General features: G+C 39.6%; 2 protein-coding genes, 3 non-coding genes and 1 pseudogene across 5 annotated transcripts in view; 4 read left to right on the plus strand and 2 right to left on the minus strand.

Moving 5' to 3' along the window:
- LOC118408511 overlaps positions 1 to 16219 on the minus strand; it is a 99540-nt gene that overhangs the window by 71430 nt on the left and 11891 nt on the right. The window lies entirely within an intron of this gene.
- On the minus strand, positions 503 to 11458 carry LOC118408514 (STS14 protein-like). The gene is made up of 8 exons (XM_035809332.1): positions 11260 to 11458; positions 8814 to 8884; positions 6592 to 6736; positions 4238 to 4384; positions 3051 to 3166; positions 2551 to 2663; positions 1652 to 1790; positions 503 to 1283 (listed from the first exon to the last, which is right to left on the minus strand). The coding sequence occupies exons 1-8, from the start codon at positions 11318 to 11320 to the stop codon at positions 1161 to 1163; spliced, it is 915 nt and encodes a 304-aa protein (XP_035665225.1). The 5' UTR covers positions 11321 to 11458; the 3' UTR covers positions 503 to 1160.
- LOC118408532 lies at positions 15384 to 15502 on the plus strand. Its single transcript, XR_004830311.1, has one exon. It is a non-coding gene; the product is annotated as a 5S ribosomal RNA (ribosomal RNA).
- On the plus strand, positions 15598 to 15716 carry LOC118408539. Its single transcript, XR_004830317.1, has one exon. It is a non-coding gene; the product is annotated as a 5S ribosomal RNA (ribosomal RNA).
- Positions 15812 to 15930, plus strand: LOC118408540. The gene has a single exon (XR_004830318.1). It is a non-coding gene; the product is annotated as a 5S ribosomal RNA (ribosomal RNA).
- Positions 16026 to 16145, plus strand: LOC118408538 (annotated as a pseudogene).

The raw sequence follows: 16219 nt of genomic DNA on the forward strand, positions 1-16219 counted from the left end.
TTGATGACGACGTAACAGGCCTTAGGATAAAATCCGATAAAGACCATTAAGAAGAAGCAAAGAAAAGCAAACTATAATTTTTTATCATTTAAATCAATCCTACTATTGATTTCAATTAATAAGTTATTAGTGATTTTACTTTCACTCGATCCATTGTCTTGAAACCTGAACATAAGCAAACGCACACATACACACACCAGAGTATATAAATGTTGATAAAGAGATCGGATGTTATCCTTCAGAAATGGAAAGCATGCAGGTCTACTATGATGTACCTAGAGGGCGTTTCTGGATATTGTATATAACGTTACTACTATCTGAAGCTGATGTTAATCTAAATTCGGCGCCGAAAGTTTTAAATGTTAAGTTCGGTTGATCAGATTTCCATTATTTCTGCATCAATCTGAATCGAATATGTATCATTAGAAAGCACTCCATTTAGCTAATTGTCTTCAATCGATAATGACGTGTGCATAAAGACAACTTCCATAAAAAAGACAAGTTTTTCAAGCCACTGTGAATCTTTATTCAAACAATGTGACCCTAGAGGTGTCCATTCTTAGGACCAGGTGTGCAATTGTCGACCAAGAGACTTGGCTGGTTTCCACTAAAGAGTATATTAAGGACTCAAGCGTGTTATTCTTTCCCTCTTGGCTTCTCACTGCATTGCAGATTCAAAACCACTAAAGATTTCTCCATCTTTTCTTACTTTACTTCATCAAATAGGTGATAGATAAATCTGCATATGATATAACGTCTAGAAGGGAATTATTTTCATGTCTTATTCGATTATTCTTGATTTGGTCATCCTTCGTATCAACTCATCATAATACGTTACGATATCTACTGGATTTGGCAGAAAACTGCATGTAGTATTGCAGTGTTTCTAAATGTTATGCTCGTGATGCATTATTCTGTATCGTCAAAATCTTTTGATTAAGACCAATGTACCACTACGACGGTGACCTAGCTGCGGTCGCAAGGCCACATAGAATTTGACAAATTATCGGAATAATTTCATAGATTAACAATGCTTTGTTGAAGTCATGTGTATTTTGTTGTCTTTTAAGTCATACTATAATATGTAAGTCAAAAGTCAAGGAATACACAGATTCGACGTATGTTGATTGCAGATGATGAATTTAACAATCTGGTTTAACCTACAGTTGAACGTTCCTTTCGATCTCATATGCGTTCTTTATATTTCCTGTTGGCTCATAGATGCACGCAACATAGTTCCGTGACTTAGCACACCCAACGCTCTTTGTATCCTTCCACACCATCTATAGGAGAAAAGGAAAATAACAGTTGTTATTTCTATCAGCAGTGACTCGCTGATCTGAGCCATAAAGAAAATTTGTCTTGGATGGTAATTCAAATTATACTTCCACAGAATCCACCTAATACTTTAATGCATCACAAGAGCTGTACAAAGCAAGAAAATGTGTGCTGGACTCCCGATCACTTAACACTATGTACAAACTTTTCAAGTCAAAGATCTGTAATCAACAAACGCTTAAATCAGAATAAAATGAAAATAAAGAGGTTATGAGCTCGAACACTTTACATCTATTGAGATGTACAAAACATACGAACGTTTTTTTTTTAATATTCGTAATATTTTTTTCTTAAAAGTAATTGTAAGTCTAACCTGCGTAAAGTGGGCGGCATCTTCCAGCATGGAGGTTACGGGATTATGTGGATCATACAGTTCCGATTCGCTGTACCAGGAATGCAGGGCGCCCTTACAGTCTAGCGGTTCAGACTCATACTGCAGGCTTTCTCCATGGCTAAAGAAGTTTAATAAACAATTATAAACATATCTGTATCTACATAGCCAGTATAACCACCCTTCGGCGTAACTGTATCTGTATCTACATAGCCAGTATAACCGCCCTTCGGCGTAACACACCAGCTTCTGGATCTGTATCTGCGTAGCCGGTATAACCGCCCTTCGGCGTAACACAGCAGCTTGTGTATCTTTAAATACAACATACAGGCGGTATATAACTACCTTTCGGAGCAACACCCCAGCTTCTGTATCAGTATCGTATCAGTATCAGTACGTCCAATTGATTATACATAGTTTACCATGAATGAAGATCGTAAATTTTCGCACATCTGATTTGAAAATATGGTTTCATATGCTGTAGAATTTTCTTACCCTGTTGCCATGGTCAATATTGAACAAAGGAGGTCATATGTTGGTCTGCGCTTAAATACATTAAATACACGATTTTCTCTGTTAATGACTTTGAATAAATTAATTGACGGATCACATATGGGGCAAGTACATTTTAGCCAAATGGTTCAATTTCGTACATCGTTTACAAAAATGATAGAGTTTTGTTTTGTTTCCCACCCATGACACATTCAAAAAGTCAGTATTGGCGATATGTTTAAACAGGTAAAATCAATTAATTAACATATACATATTGGACGAAGTCTGCCAAATAGGACAGCAGATATGTTAAGAATGATAATAGTGACTTTCAACAGTTTTTGGCAATGGTTTAAACTGAAATTGAGCAAGAAAATAACAGGACTTACACGACCAGTTCGCCATTCACGAGCCAAGTGCGTTCCTCTCGGCTTGCGTGCTCCATTGGCTCATTGCTATCTTGCAGTTTATCCACCACTTCTTGCGCAAAATCTGCACACTTCTGTTATAAGTGAATACGCAGTGTTACTCAAAGTGTGATAACACAGAACTGCAGGATCCCCCCCCCCCCCATCAATTTACCTTTCGTCATACTCGCACACAATATCATACCATTAGGCTCGGCCCCGAGGCGTCGCCAAAAGTACTACATTATTACCCACGACTATTTTACGTCGTTTTTTTTTCCTACCTGGTCCCTGCTTGATTTTAACTCCCGAGTAAAGATAAACTGAAGGTGTGCTCCAAAATAACACGGTGGCTGCAGAGTGTCTCACAGAGTTAGGTTAATGCCAGAAAGAACCTCAAAGTACCAGTGGGACCCCTTCTTTCCAACTATGACCGAAGTATATAGTGATTTCATGTACTGAATTTGGGCAACAATACCTACCTCACACCAGCTGAGTTCTTCTGCACCGTGGTGAATCCTGATCTGATTATGAATTTTAAGGCATTCCTCTTCGACATCAATCGTGTCCTCGGGGGTCGGCTCTACTGTATCTGGTTCTAGAAATAGATTTGGGGCATTTAAGATATTCTAAAGCAAACTAAAATCAAATATCAAATCGCGAAAGCAAAATAGGTTAATGCAATTGTCCACAATGCGTGTACTAGACATGCCTGCACTATTGGGCAGTAATGGTTTAGCTATAGTGCTCTCTTGTAGGGCTGGGTACCGGTACAAAACCGTTTTTGCTGTTCAACCGGTACAGAATAACTGTACCTGGAGAAAATCAGTAGACCGGATGTTGGACCGAATTGAAAATGACCAGATTATATCGGTAGGCATTCATGTCTTTTGGGGCATACTGTCCCAAGAAAATAACAATGGCGAAATAGAGGAGAGTTCATAGTCATTTTTATAAAGTTACTAACACGTTATCGCATAACGTTGACGCCTAAACAGAGGCGGTTAATGTTGTTTCCATGGAGATAGGATTTTAGAACGCAAATGGACGTCGGATACTCCACCAAACAAAATCCTTTGTCACAAAATTGACTATTGTTTTTAGTATCACCCATCGAAAAATTAGGTCTACGTGCAGACCTGAACCTGATCCTCTGGACCTGGACCTACCTGGACCTTAATTTTCTGTATCAGTACCCAGCCCAATCTCTAAGTGTATCTAAAAAGACAACATTGTAACATTATCTGACAAATAGACCCTTTACCACTTGTAGTGTATTAAAATTAGATTGTAACATTTTTATTTGTACATTGTTGTTCATTGTCACCGACACAGTTGTTACGCAATAAAATAATTTACATTCACTCCTTAAATAACTCCATCAGGTTGGCAATTATTCATACAGTAAGGTTCTTTATGGAAACAACCAAAGAGTATTTTCTTCCGACGTCTTGATGTCTATCAGGTACCATCGTCAGCTGAGCCACGTTCTGGACTGCATTTTCGCTGCTGCAGCGCCACCTACATCTACTATAAGTAGCAGCAAGAAGTAGTTTCCAGTAATTCTACCCTGATGATGATGTCTGATAGACATCGAAGCGTCGGAAGTAAGTTTTCCTTGGTTGTGGCTGAAGACCCTTACTGTATTCACATTCACTGTGTTACCGACCTGCAGTTGTCTCGCAGAGTCCAAGGGATTTGGCGCACCGACATGACATGAATAGCTGAAACTGCGCCATGTGTTGAAAGCCATTCTTCACCAGCATGTCACAGGTCTTATCTGGATAGTTGTTCTTACACTCGCTGTTAATAGACTCTTCAAAAGTACCAAAAAAACAATAACAGTAAATCGTTTCAACAGCTTGGTTGATCAAATTAAACATATCTTCTTTATGCCCCTGTCACATTTGGCGAAAATCGATCGGACGACGATTCTGCGGCAATCGCCCGAGCCTCGCCTATAATAATAACAGTTGTACAAAGTACAAAGTATGGCTTATATGTGACAGGGAGTGTTTTTAGGTGAAAAATAAGCGCAACCCTCTGTCGATCTTAAATTTGGCCGATCTTCCATCGATACGCCCTAAGATCGTGGATAATGTGACAGGGGTATACAGGAATTAAGAAGCTAAAAAGTTGATTCACAGGTCTTTGTACGGGTGGGAGGGGGGTAGATGCGGATACTTCAGTGTTGTAAAATCCAACACAAATCCTAATTATAATATTTGAGGCCATGTAAAGAAGTCCTTTTCGCGTAGGGGTCACATTGTATTGTATACATATTGCAAAGTACACAGCCCTCTTTTTTATTATTTTGCAGATGCTCCAAAGACTTCTCTGTCGTTTTTATTAGTGCATAATAAGCAGTGCCTTTCCATGCTAAGTAAACTTGTTATGTCAGTGCAAATGGAACTTGACCTATTCGACTCAATAATTTGACAACGATACAAGAAGACCATGTTCAATTCCACCATAACAATAGCACTAAAACTACTATTCTACTAGATGATGTTTATCTTGAGATATGAATTTTTGTGTTGCATACTTCACAATTAGAATATCATCTAAAACACAAAAGAATCGTTTTTGTCTATAAAATTTGTACAGCACTCATATTTCGCAGCACAAGTGGGGTGTAAGAGACATGAACAAGATGTCATTGTACAAAATAATAATGTCCTCCCGTTACCTATCTGAGCGGCAGATTGTTTGTTGTGGGGTAAACAGTGTACCAGGACATACACAAACAAACAGATAAAGAAGGAATGTGTTCAAAACAATTCCTTATAGCCTTTGAAGCGATACGTATACAATACAATGTGACCCCTACGCGAAAAGGACTTCTTTACATGGCCTCAAACATTATAAATAGGATTTGTGTTGGGTTTTACAACACTGAGGTATCTGCATCTACCCCCCTCCCACCCGTGCAAAGACCTGTGACTCAACTTTTTAGCTTCTTAATCCCTGTATACCCCTGTTGTATTATCTACGATCCTCTAGCGTATCGATGGCAGATCGACAGTTGGTTGCGCGTATTTTTCACCTGAAAACCGTCCCTGTCACATATAAGCCATACTTTTTAACTGGTACAATTGTTGTACAATAAAGTTATTATTATAAGGGAAGCTCGTGGGATTGTCGCAGACTCGTCGTCCGATCGATTTTCGCGCAATGTGAAAGGGGTACTACCACATGGATCTACACGGCGATCGCACTGTGACCTAACTTAAAGACGTGTAGTCCTTCATCCTATAATTGGAAAATCGTGCAAGGTCAAAAGCAACTGATGATGAAAAGAGACCAAAAGACATAAAGATCTTATTTTTTTCCTATTTCCTTAAAGGCTCTCTTAAGTATCTGGTTGTAGTGCGCACACAGACTACATTCTAATGCAACGGCGGTGCTATACACTAATCAACAAGACTTTGACATCGGGGCACAATAAATGATTGTATAATAGGTATTTCAAGGAACTAATATTTTTTTAAAGGGTTAGAATAAATGTCGTTGAATATAATTGTCTTGTAAGGCTTACTATAGAAACAAATTAATGACATTTACATAATCCATCTTCAATAGAATGTAACATATGGCTGTATAGATACTTGTATTATAACCAATAAGGTAAAATAGACTTGTATAAAATCTAGTATCCCGGATGCAAATTGAGTATTTGCTTGGCAATCTTGTCCCATTCAAGTTGTTTCCTCTGACAAACCTTTTTGCTCAATTGAAATCATGCAATACACTGAGTAGCACGCGTAGAAACTGTTATCAGGATGCCACAGATATTCTTACGTCAATATCATCCAAGTCAACCCCAGGAAGTTAAACTTTTAAGAAAATCAGACTAAATGAGTCATGTAACATACATACAATACATATTTGACCGAAACAGTGCAACATTTCTCTCTATATGTATTGTTTGTTAACAATGAAATTCCTCATGTTGAATCAAGCTCGAATCGACCAATTTTAATCTTACCATGAATAGGTAACAGTTCAAATAAACAACCAAACCTCTAGTGCAAAATCCACAAGCAGCCGCACATTTTGTCTGCATCCATCCCTTATACAGGGATGATTCGCACGTAACAAGCATTGCCGAGTATTTACAGATACAGTCATCGACAGCATTGGTACACTCAACGCTCCTCTCTGCAATCTGCATGGAGATAAACCAAGAAACAGGCGTAGTCGTAGTAGTAGTAGTAGTAGTAGTAGTAGTAGTAGTAGTAGTAGTAGTAGTAGTAGTAGTAGTAGTAATAGTAGTAGTAGTAGTAGTAGTAGTAGTAGTAGTAGTAGTAGTAGTAGTAGTAGTAGTAGTAGTAGTAGTAGTAGTAGTAGTAGTAGTAGTAGTAGCGGTAGTGGTAGCAATAGTAGTAGCAATAGTAGTTGTATTTTAGTGGATTATTTCTTCACATTCATATCGGAGACCGAATAACGGCATGTTAAATTGTTCCTACATTCAGGGTCATAAATCATAAAATACACAATATATCAATCAATTTTGCACATCTATCTGCAAGCGTTCTTTAAAGCTATCCAGAGAGGATGCCCCTACTGTGCTTGGTGATAACAAATTCCACTCTACGATAGTTCTGGGAAAGTACGAATTTTTGAACACATCAATCCTAGCTTGGTAACTCTGGTACTTGAAGTCATGGCTGTTTCTTGTTCTTTTTGAGCTGGTATTAGATACTTATCAGTCGGTACGTCCACCAGCTTATTGGTCATTTTGTACATCATGCAAAGTCTGGACATTTTCCGTCTGTCTTCAAGTGATGTCCACTGCAAATCTGTTTTCATTTTGGTAACACTAGCATGCCTGTTGTAGTTGTTTGTACAGAATCTGGCAGCTTGGTTCTGTACCCTTTCAACTTTATCTTTTTTTTTTGTGTCTTTCTTTGTATACGGATCCCATACTGTTACAGCATATTCAAGGTTAGGTCTTACCAGTGACGTGTATGCAAGTGATTTTACCCTGGCTGGGCATGCCCACAAGTTGGTTTTGATCACTGCCAATGTCTGTTAAGCATTGGTTGTTATTTTGTTAACATGGACACCCCACTTCAGCCCAGTTGTTAATGTAACACCCAGGTATGGGTGGGTTTTTGTGGTTGCTTATGTCTGACCACAAAACTGGTAAGGGGACACATTTGGTGTGCGTTTGTTCGTTATGTGTATGATATAGCACTTATCAGGATTGAACTGCATAAGCCATTTCCTTTGCCATTCTTCCAGGGTGTTCAGATCTTTCTGAAGAAGTTGTGAGTCATTCTTTGCAGATACCTCTATATATAGCAGACAATCATCGGCGAATAACCTCACACTTGAATCGAGCTGGTCTGGCAAGTCTTTTATGAGCGCAATTGTTAGCTAAATGTTTGTTTCTATTCGGGCAGGTGCCTGTAAAGCTAGAAGAAATCTAATAGCTCATCGAAAACTTTAAAAAGAACATCATCATCCGGCTATTTCGTTCAGATACCCTCCATCAAAGAACCTCCTGGAAACATTGTTTTCTGGCTTATCCTAGTCAGAATCTTTCTGCGTATGTATTATATTTGTATATGTATTCTTGTCTTATATGTTTTGATATTAATCGTTGTTCATTAATATGGGCGGAGTACATGAAATAAACCAAAATGTACCGTGTGGAAGCAGTGTAAGATTTTTGTCATACATTCAAAGTTGCACATTATTCATGTATTCCATAAGCTGTTTTTGAAGACAATAACTATTTTCTTTAAACATACATCGACTAATATCTAGATGTTCATCAAATACTTAGTAAATTGACGCTTTAAACTATGAGTTTTAAAACAAAAACGTTTTAACTTAACCGGAGATGTGTTATCTTACTTTCCACGTCAACATTGTGTGAGTCATCATATAAAAATTCCGGCTCATCTAATCTCATTTTATCGATCATAAAGTCTAACAACCATTAACCGTTAGGGCACAGAAGGTCATTTCAAATCTTCTCGTTTTTTTCGTTATTCTTAGTGTTTCACATGACTGTCAATGACTCTGATATTGTTATTTGAACTTTTCCGTTGCCTACTCCGCTTTATTTCTTCTTATAGGCGGTTCCTTGCATGTTAGAATACCTGTTATGACTGCCTCGTGGGCATAACGTTACCACATCAGGTCTCTTTTACTTACATATTTTGACCATGCGACCACTGCCGAGGATCATAGTCGAACAGTTCAGTTGATACTTTAAATTTTTATATACACACCTTTTTTACTTCAGACTCAGCCTCAAGAAGCGGAGAGTCATCCTTTGGAATGATGACATCACCCGGAGATCCTGAAAAAAATCGATACCCGCAGGATGTCATATTTGGAACATTGAAATACATCCTTGCCCAGTATTCCCGACATGCCTAAACTTTGACTAAAGCTAAAGGCGCAACCCGGCGTACGTGCAATTTGTCTGTACGTTTTTTTAGAGACCACGTCCGCCACGTATTTCTGAAAACGTTCAGGCTGTACAGGGCAGGCGCGTCGCCGTACTGGCTTGCACGGGGGACGAATCCGCAGCCCGATAGCACACAAAGTTTTGCCTGCACGTAAAGTTCTACGGCGTGTCTGTGTGCTCCAAAATCCGCCTGATTCCCTACAAGTTCGTATGGAGGCGGTACTTACCACTTTAATACGGATCCCAAAAGATTGCCCACGTTTTGGCAAGTAGACAGCACGTATTTGCTCCTACGGCGGGTTGTGCCCTTAGCTTAAATGAAGACTCAGACATGTTTACAGTATCATGCAAACTAATCATAACAATGAAAATGAATAAATTGTCGGTGTGTTTTGTCTGCCTGTTTGTGTGTTGTATGTGTTTGCGTGTATCTTTGTGTTGTGTGTGTTGTGTGTGTGTTGTGTGTGTGTGTGTTCCTATGTTTTTGTGTTTGTATGAAAAAGTTTTTGTGCGTATAGATATATGTGCGTGCGTGCGTTTGGGTGTGTGGGTGTCCGGTTGTGCGGGTATTTTTACCTGCACTCAACTTTAGGACTTCTCTCTATATATTGTAATATTTGGTATGTGAATAGTGTTTGGGGCGACAGGCCTGGAATGATGTAGACTTTGCAGCAGAAATTCAGATGGCATAATCATACTAGCCTTTTAGATAAGGTGTTCACAGAGGATGCATTGCAATGTTCCAGAGAGAGTGAGAGTGCGAAGCTTTACTATTTTGCCTTTTCTAGATGTACAGTTACCGTATCTTGCCTTTTCCAGAAATGACTCTCAACATACATGACAAGTTAATATTTGTACCTTTACATGAAGCGTAACGTCAACTTTTGTTATTCCGCCGTATCAAAAGGTGTTGATTTGATTATATGGACAACATCCGCCTACGTATCAATTCTCCTCCGTTTAAAAAAACAAACATTTTCGACCATGATGTAAGTTGTACAAAGCTGCTGCAAAATGAGAAAATTTGAATTGTATAGAGGAATAAGAATACGGATAGTGATTGAGAATTCCAAAGTCAAAGAATGAGATGCATGCAAAAGAACAAAAAATGAAAAAAAATCTGTGTTTAGTCATTTATTTCAACCTTCCACTTTGATTCCATAACGAAGCATAACCTTTTTTGTTGCCAGACAATTCGTATTTTCTTATTCGCACGCTCGCCACAGTTTAGGGATTCAGAGAGGACGTCATCCATATACAGAAATTAACATGGCTTGATAGAAAAGAATATATGATACTTTAGATATATACCTAAAAATGCAACATCGGTCACCCGTGATCGAAGCACACTTAGAAATATATGGTAGTTTGGTGCACTCCAGAAAAGGTCTAGAAGACTTAAGCGATTCCGCCAATCATTACAAACTGCATCACAAAGTTTGAAATATCATACTTAATCATTCTGTTGTAATAAAGAATATTTCCCCACATGCAAATGTTGAATTCTGAACACAGTCTACAAAAAGTTTAACACATTTCACAGTAAGAATATCGGCCGTTTACATCACATGAGTGATAGTACCCAGAAGTTTGTGTATACATGTAGAGACCTATTTAAAATATTGAGTATAATGCAATCTTAGTGGTTAGGTTTGTCTGCTCATCCAATTCAGAGGTCAAAATAATCTTACTAGTTTTTCCTGGCAAATAGAACAATATTCTGTGTAACAAAAACTACGCTTGTTGGGGCTGTAACTGGGCCTCCCGGATGTTGGTCGGGCGTGGCGCTATAAGAGAGATTCATTCAGGCTAAAACGACAATATTCCCGATAATATTATGTGATTAAAAGGAACCCCTCTCAGTATTGAGAAAAGAGCAGTCTTTTACTCACAGCCCAGGTCGTCCATGCCACGTTAAGGTGGGGTCACACATGCGTATATATTCAAGTCCGTTTGAGGTGCGTATGACGCTCTTAGTCTCTACCAGGCTCCACAGATCGCGGGAAAAATAGTACAAATTGGACAAATGTAGATACATATCATGTCAGATGAGTTAGCTCACCGAGAAGTATGGTTAGCGACCCAGCTAACTCGTCTGACATGTTTACGTCTGTCCAATTTCTATTATTTTTCCAACGACCTGTGGAGCCTGGTGGAGGCAAATACTCCCATGTGCGGCTCATACGGACTTAAACGTATACGCAGGTGTGACCCCACCTTTAACGACATGCCATAGCAATTGAAGTGAGGATAATAAACCTTACCTGAAACTGTAGAAAGAGGGAAAACCAGGACGAGTATGACCGCACATGGGAACACCTTCATGTCGCTTTCTTTAGCCTCTGTTGTGGTTCCCGCACTTCAATAAAGGCAGACTTCTGTTCACAACAACGGACGCTGGACGCCAAATCGTGTGCGTCTGACGTTTTTAGCTGCGCACAAATGCGTACGTGACAGTTTGTCTCTGGTTGACTGGTCTTGAAAGACTGGGAGATTATACTACTCGGCACGCTATTGGTCAGAACATATCATATGCTATCAAAATGATTGCGTGGGCCTATCTAATATTACAAATGGCTGAGCGGACCTACATGAAGGTTTGTTTACATCAAAATATGCCCTTACTACAGATAGCATGTCGATCTGTTATGCGGACACTGGTGTCAAGAATAGCAACAATACATAGCTACCTGCCTCACGGTAACAACATCCAGATGTTAGAAAGCCTCAAACCATTACTTTCAGACTTTTGCAGTTGAGATGTTGCTTTTCTACGAGTATGTGTTTGTAATTGTGTAATAGAAATTCATAAAGTAGGTGAGAATTGTAATTGGATGATTTGACGTTGACACATACCTCCAAGTCACGTATTTAAGTTTGATTTTTTTTCTTGTCTAAAGATAATAAGATAATAAAGACATAGTCTCTGATTTTTTTTCTTCCATGGTTGATGGCATTATAAACTTAGGTATATATACATGGATGGCAGAGAAATATGTTTTTTTTTTTAATTCATCGATTAGATTTGACGTCATGTTTTGCGATAAGGCTTGTATTCGACATTTGCATGTGGTATCTGATAATCAGATACCTTATGAAAATATCAGAAATGTTATGAATTCCCCCTCCCCCCAAAAGATAATTTCAAGCTAAAACCTTTTGACATAGACTTTTGTGATATAACACAAATTATTTTTCAAAGCTTATTTCTTTACCATTTTGTCAGACTATCCTTAGATACAATGTACAAAAAAAACCCTGAAAAGTATACACCCAAATTGGCAAATAAGCTAAGACCGGTATTTACGCTGAAGTACTGTAACAAGCTGCTTGGGGGCAAAAATCTAATCGTTTCCAGGTATTATCAAGATCTATCTACATACCAAATATCAATACTATCCATCCAGGCGATCTCCAGTTATGCCGGCGTTCTACACACACACACACACACACACACACACACACACACACACACACACACACACACACACACGCGCGCGCGCGCGCGCGCGCGCACACACACACACGCACACACACGCACGCACACACACACACACACACACACACACACACGCGCGCGCACACACACGCACACGCACGCACGCACACACACACACACACACACACACACACACACACACACACACACACACACACACACACACACACACACACACACGCATACATACATACATACATACATGCTACCCAAAATATAACCTTCTTGGCGAAGGTAAACATAGTATTTCGACAGACGTATATGCATAAAAAGCATGTAAAATATACTCAACTATTGATTTTTATGTTGTTTTCTAACCCATTTCTACCATCCAAATATTGATTGAATGTGCACAAACATGTTGCACACGAAGTGACGCACGGATAATCACAGACTACGAAATATTTCTCAGCGATCATCTAACCGGATTTAAATGGATCGATATTTGCTGCGGTACGAATAAAATGTTTGTCTCGAGTGAGGGTCCGATTGATAAACCTTCAAACCATGTACCAGCTCGAATGTTAATTGATGGTTATGATTAAGCCACAGCAAATGGATCTTATGAATGATACTCTCTGTATACTCCACATCTAATGAAAGCGGCAAAAAAAAACAGATGTGTGAGAAAAGAAAAAAACATAAAGACTTTATTTTCAAAATAGACAATATTAACGCTGTATGAAGAGTTAAGGCAAAACATGGGTATCACAACCAACAAGTCATTTATTTTCTATTCAAGAAGTGTATACGTATCGAAGTAAAATAATTGGATTGGATTCACATACAATAGAATCCAAAATAATAAGGGAAAATCCATTTTATTCCCTTTTATATCGACTTAAAAATCAGAAAATGAAGCCATTTATTCTACAAAATTGCCGTTTTAGCTTCCCATTTAGGAATCCAAGACGTCTTGGAGTAATATGACTCAAACAGATTTTTCAATATTCAGCCACAATGGATGGATTTCTGCATTATAAAGGGTCACTTTGAGGCAACGCGGATTCTTTGAGTCACTCGACTCAAGATGGGAAACTTTGAGTCATATGACTCCAGAAAGGGCCCTTGAGTCACTCGACTCAAGATGGGAAACTTTGAGTCATATCAGAGTCATATGACCCAAGACGGGGCCTTGGAGTCATATGACTCAAGACAGGGCCTTGGGACTCAAGACAGGGCCTTGGAGTCATATGACTCAAGACAGGGCCTTGGGACTCAAGACGGGGCCTTGGAGTCATATGACTCAACAGTCAATGGACTCACCGACTTTGAGTCTTTCGACTATGGATAGGGATTTTGAGTCATATGACTCAAGACGGTGCCTTTGTGTCACTTGGCTCGAACTAGGGAGTACTTAACCTTGATGTATTGCTAGTTACTGTCTAAAATTTACAAGTGATTCCAATCACCTTTTCCATGCAAGCGCTGTCCAGAAAATGACAAAACTATTTGGACGCCAGACTCTCTCTCCTGTTACTGTCGAGTTCCCTCCGTCATGTTTGAGTCCCTGAAATAAACATCCCCCGGGAGGATATCGCTCCTCTGTTAATCAAATCACTATGTGGGTTATCATCTCAAAGCAGACGCTACGGTGATTACACAACACAATAGAAGAAAAAGCCTTCGGTGCTGTTAGATAATTATGTCCACTGACAAGTAACTTGTATATATGAAGCATGGACCGACCCTTTTGCTCTCCAATCCTTGTGACACCTGACAGCTCTTTCTTGTACCTGACAGCTCTTTCTTGTACCTACACGCTCGAATATCCAAATGTATGCAGGTATTTGCTTTAATCAAGGAGTGTAAATAGTCCTTGCTCTATCAAATCCTAATATTCATCAGCGTCACTGTAACCACTTATTTTGGTTGCATAGAAAAATCCGAAGTATAACACATTTATAAGCTAAAAGTTAGTTTAATTTCTTATTGGTAACCAGACCAGCTAGCCCGACGCGAAAAGCATTACTACAGAAAGCCACAAAAGAGTCTTTACCAAAAGACTGGTCACACTTAGTAATGGCCAAGCAGATGTTTGGCAAAGTTGTTTTTTCACGTATTTTGTGGCAGTCACGTACGTCTTTCTTGTAGAGATTTTTTACAGGTAGTTTAAGAAAAATGTACTCTCAAAGCTTCAGGAGTTTGAAACAAATGCTCTTACACTTACATATTTACTTGAATTAGTTAAAAACGATTAAGCCCAGTCTGGAGTCAAATGACTCCAAGGGCCCTGTCTGGAGTTACTCGACTCAAAGTTGCCGATCTTGAGTCGAGTGACTCACAGACACCGTGTTGAGTCACTCGACTCAAAGTGACCCTTTTAAAATAATTGACTGGACGTTCCTGATAATGAAAGTCTTTTTTTTTCACTGTCAACAGGATACTCCTGTCATGTAGACATTTTACATTACGAGACAACATCTAGCTTGTCTTGGTAATTGAGGAAGGGTATGAAGGGTATAGAGCAGTCTATGTACAACTACAAACTTGATGTAGTTATGACCCCTTCCTAGAAATAAGGACATTACATGTTATACTTGTGACGGAACAGCATCTTAAAATATTGTAACAGCCACACACGTGGCACAGTTGCACTTTTTTCGAAGCATTTTGTTACTTAAAACCCCCAAACATAGTCCCCTTCGAGCACGTCACTTCGCTGCAGCGCGTGTATTCCTACCTATTTTTACCATGTCTGTGGTCAGGCGCAAAATAGTGCGCAGGACAAAAGAGGAGAGTCGGGTCAGTACTTGGATGGGAGACCGCCTGGGAACACCGGATGCTGTAGGCGTGCCATCATTTTTTATTTTTTTCAACTTTTTTCCCAAAAAAAGACTTTTTCTCAAAAAAGGCTCCTATAAGAGGGCCTCCTAAACAGCATCTTTCGCCTACGGCCATATCACGTTGAATACACCCGATCTCGTTCGATCTCGGAAGTTAAGCAACGTCGAGTCCGGTCAGTACTTGGATGGGAGACCGCCTGGGAACACCGGATGCTGTAGGCGTGCCATCATTTTTTATTTTTTTCAACTTTTTTCCCAAAAAAAGACTTTTTCTCAAAAAAGGCTCCTATAAGAGGGCCTCCTAAACAGCATCTTTCGCCTACGGCCATATCACGTTGAATACACCCGATCTCGTTCGATCTCGGAAGTTAAGCAACGTCGAGTCCGGTCAGTACTTGGATGGGAGACCGCCTGGGAACACCGGATGCTGTAGGCGTGCCATCATTTTTTATTTTTTTCAACTTTTTTCCCAAAAAAAGACTTTTTCTCAAAAAAGGCTCCTATAAGAGGGCCTCCTAAACAGCATCTTTCGCCTACGGCCATATCACGTTGAATACACCCGATCTCGTTCGATCTCGGAAGTTAAGCAACGTCGAGTCCGGTCAGTACTTGGATGGGAGACCGCCTGGGAACACCGGATGCTGTAGGCGTGCCATCATTTTTTATTTTTTTCAACTTTTTTCCCAAAAAAAGACTTTTTCTCAAAAAAGGCTCCTATAAGAGGGCCTCCTAAACAGCATCTTTCGCCTACGGCCATATCACGTTGAATACACCCGATCTCGTTCGATCTCGGAAGTTAAGCAACGTCGAGTCCGGTCAGTACTTGGATGGGAGACCGCCTGGGAACACCGGATGACCCCCCGCTGTCCCTACAGCGACTCCTGGGTTGAGCAACATCTGCTTGGGGATCGAGAGTAACCAAGCAGATGTAGGAAAAAG

This window comes from Branchiostoma floridae, unplaced genomic scaffold, assembly GCF_000003815.2.
Source record: "Branchiostoma floridae strain S238N-H82 unplaced genomic scaffold, Bfl_VNyyK Sc7u5tJ_168, whole genome shotgun sequence".
In the NCBI taxonomy this organism is placed as follows: domain Eukaryota; kingdom Metazoa; phylum Chordata; class Leptocardii; order Amphioxiformes; family Branchiostomatidae; genus Branchiostoma; species Branchiostoma floridae.

Bases quoted from the DNA above. Each gene is read 5' to 3' on its own strand.
- LOC118408514 (XM_035809332.1), bottom strand. From the start codon at position 11,320: ATGAAGGTGTTCCCATGTGCGGTCATACTCGTCCTGGTTTTCCCTCTT. The intron at 4,385-6,591 runs GTTTGGTTGTTT...GTACTTTTGAAG, and splicing joins TTGTGGATTTTGCACTAGAG to AGTCTATTAACAGCGAGTGT. The intron at 3,167-4,237 runs GTCGGTAACACA...ATCTATTTCTAG, and splicing joins ACTCTGCGAGACAACTGCAG to AACCAGATACAGTAGAGCCG.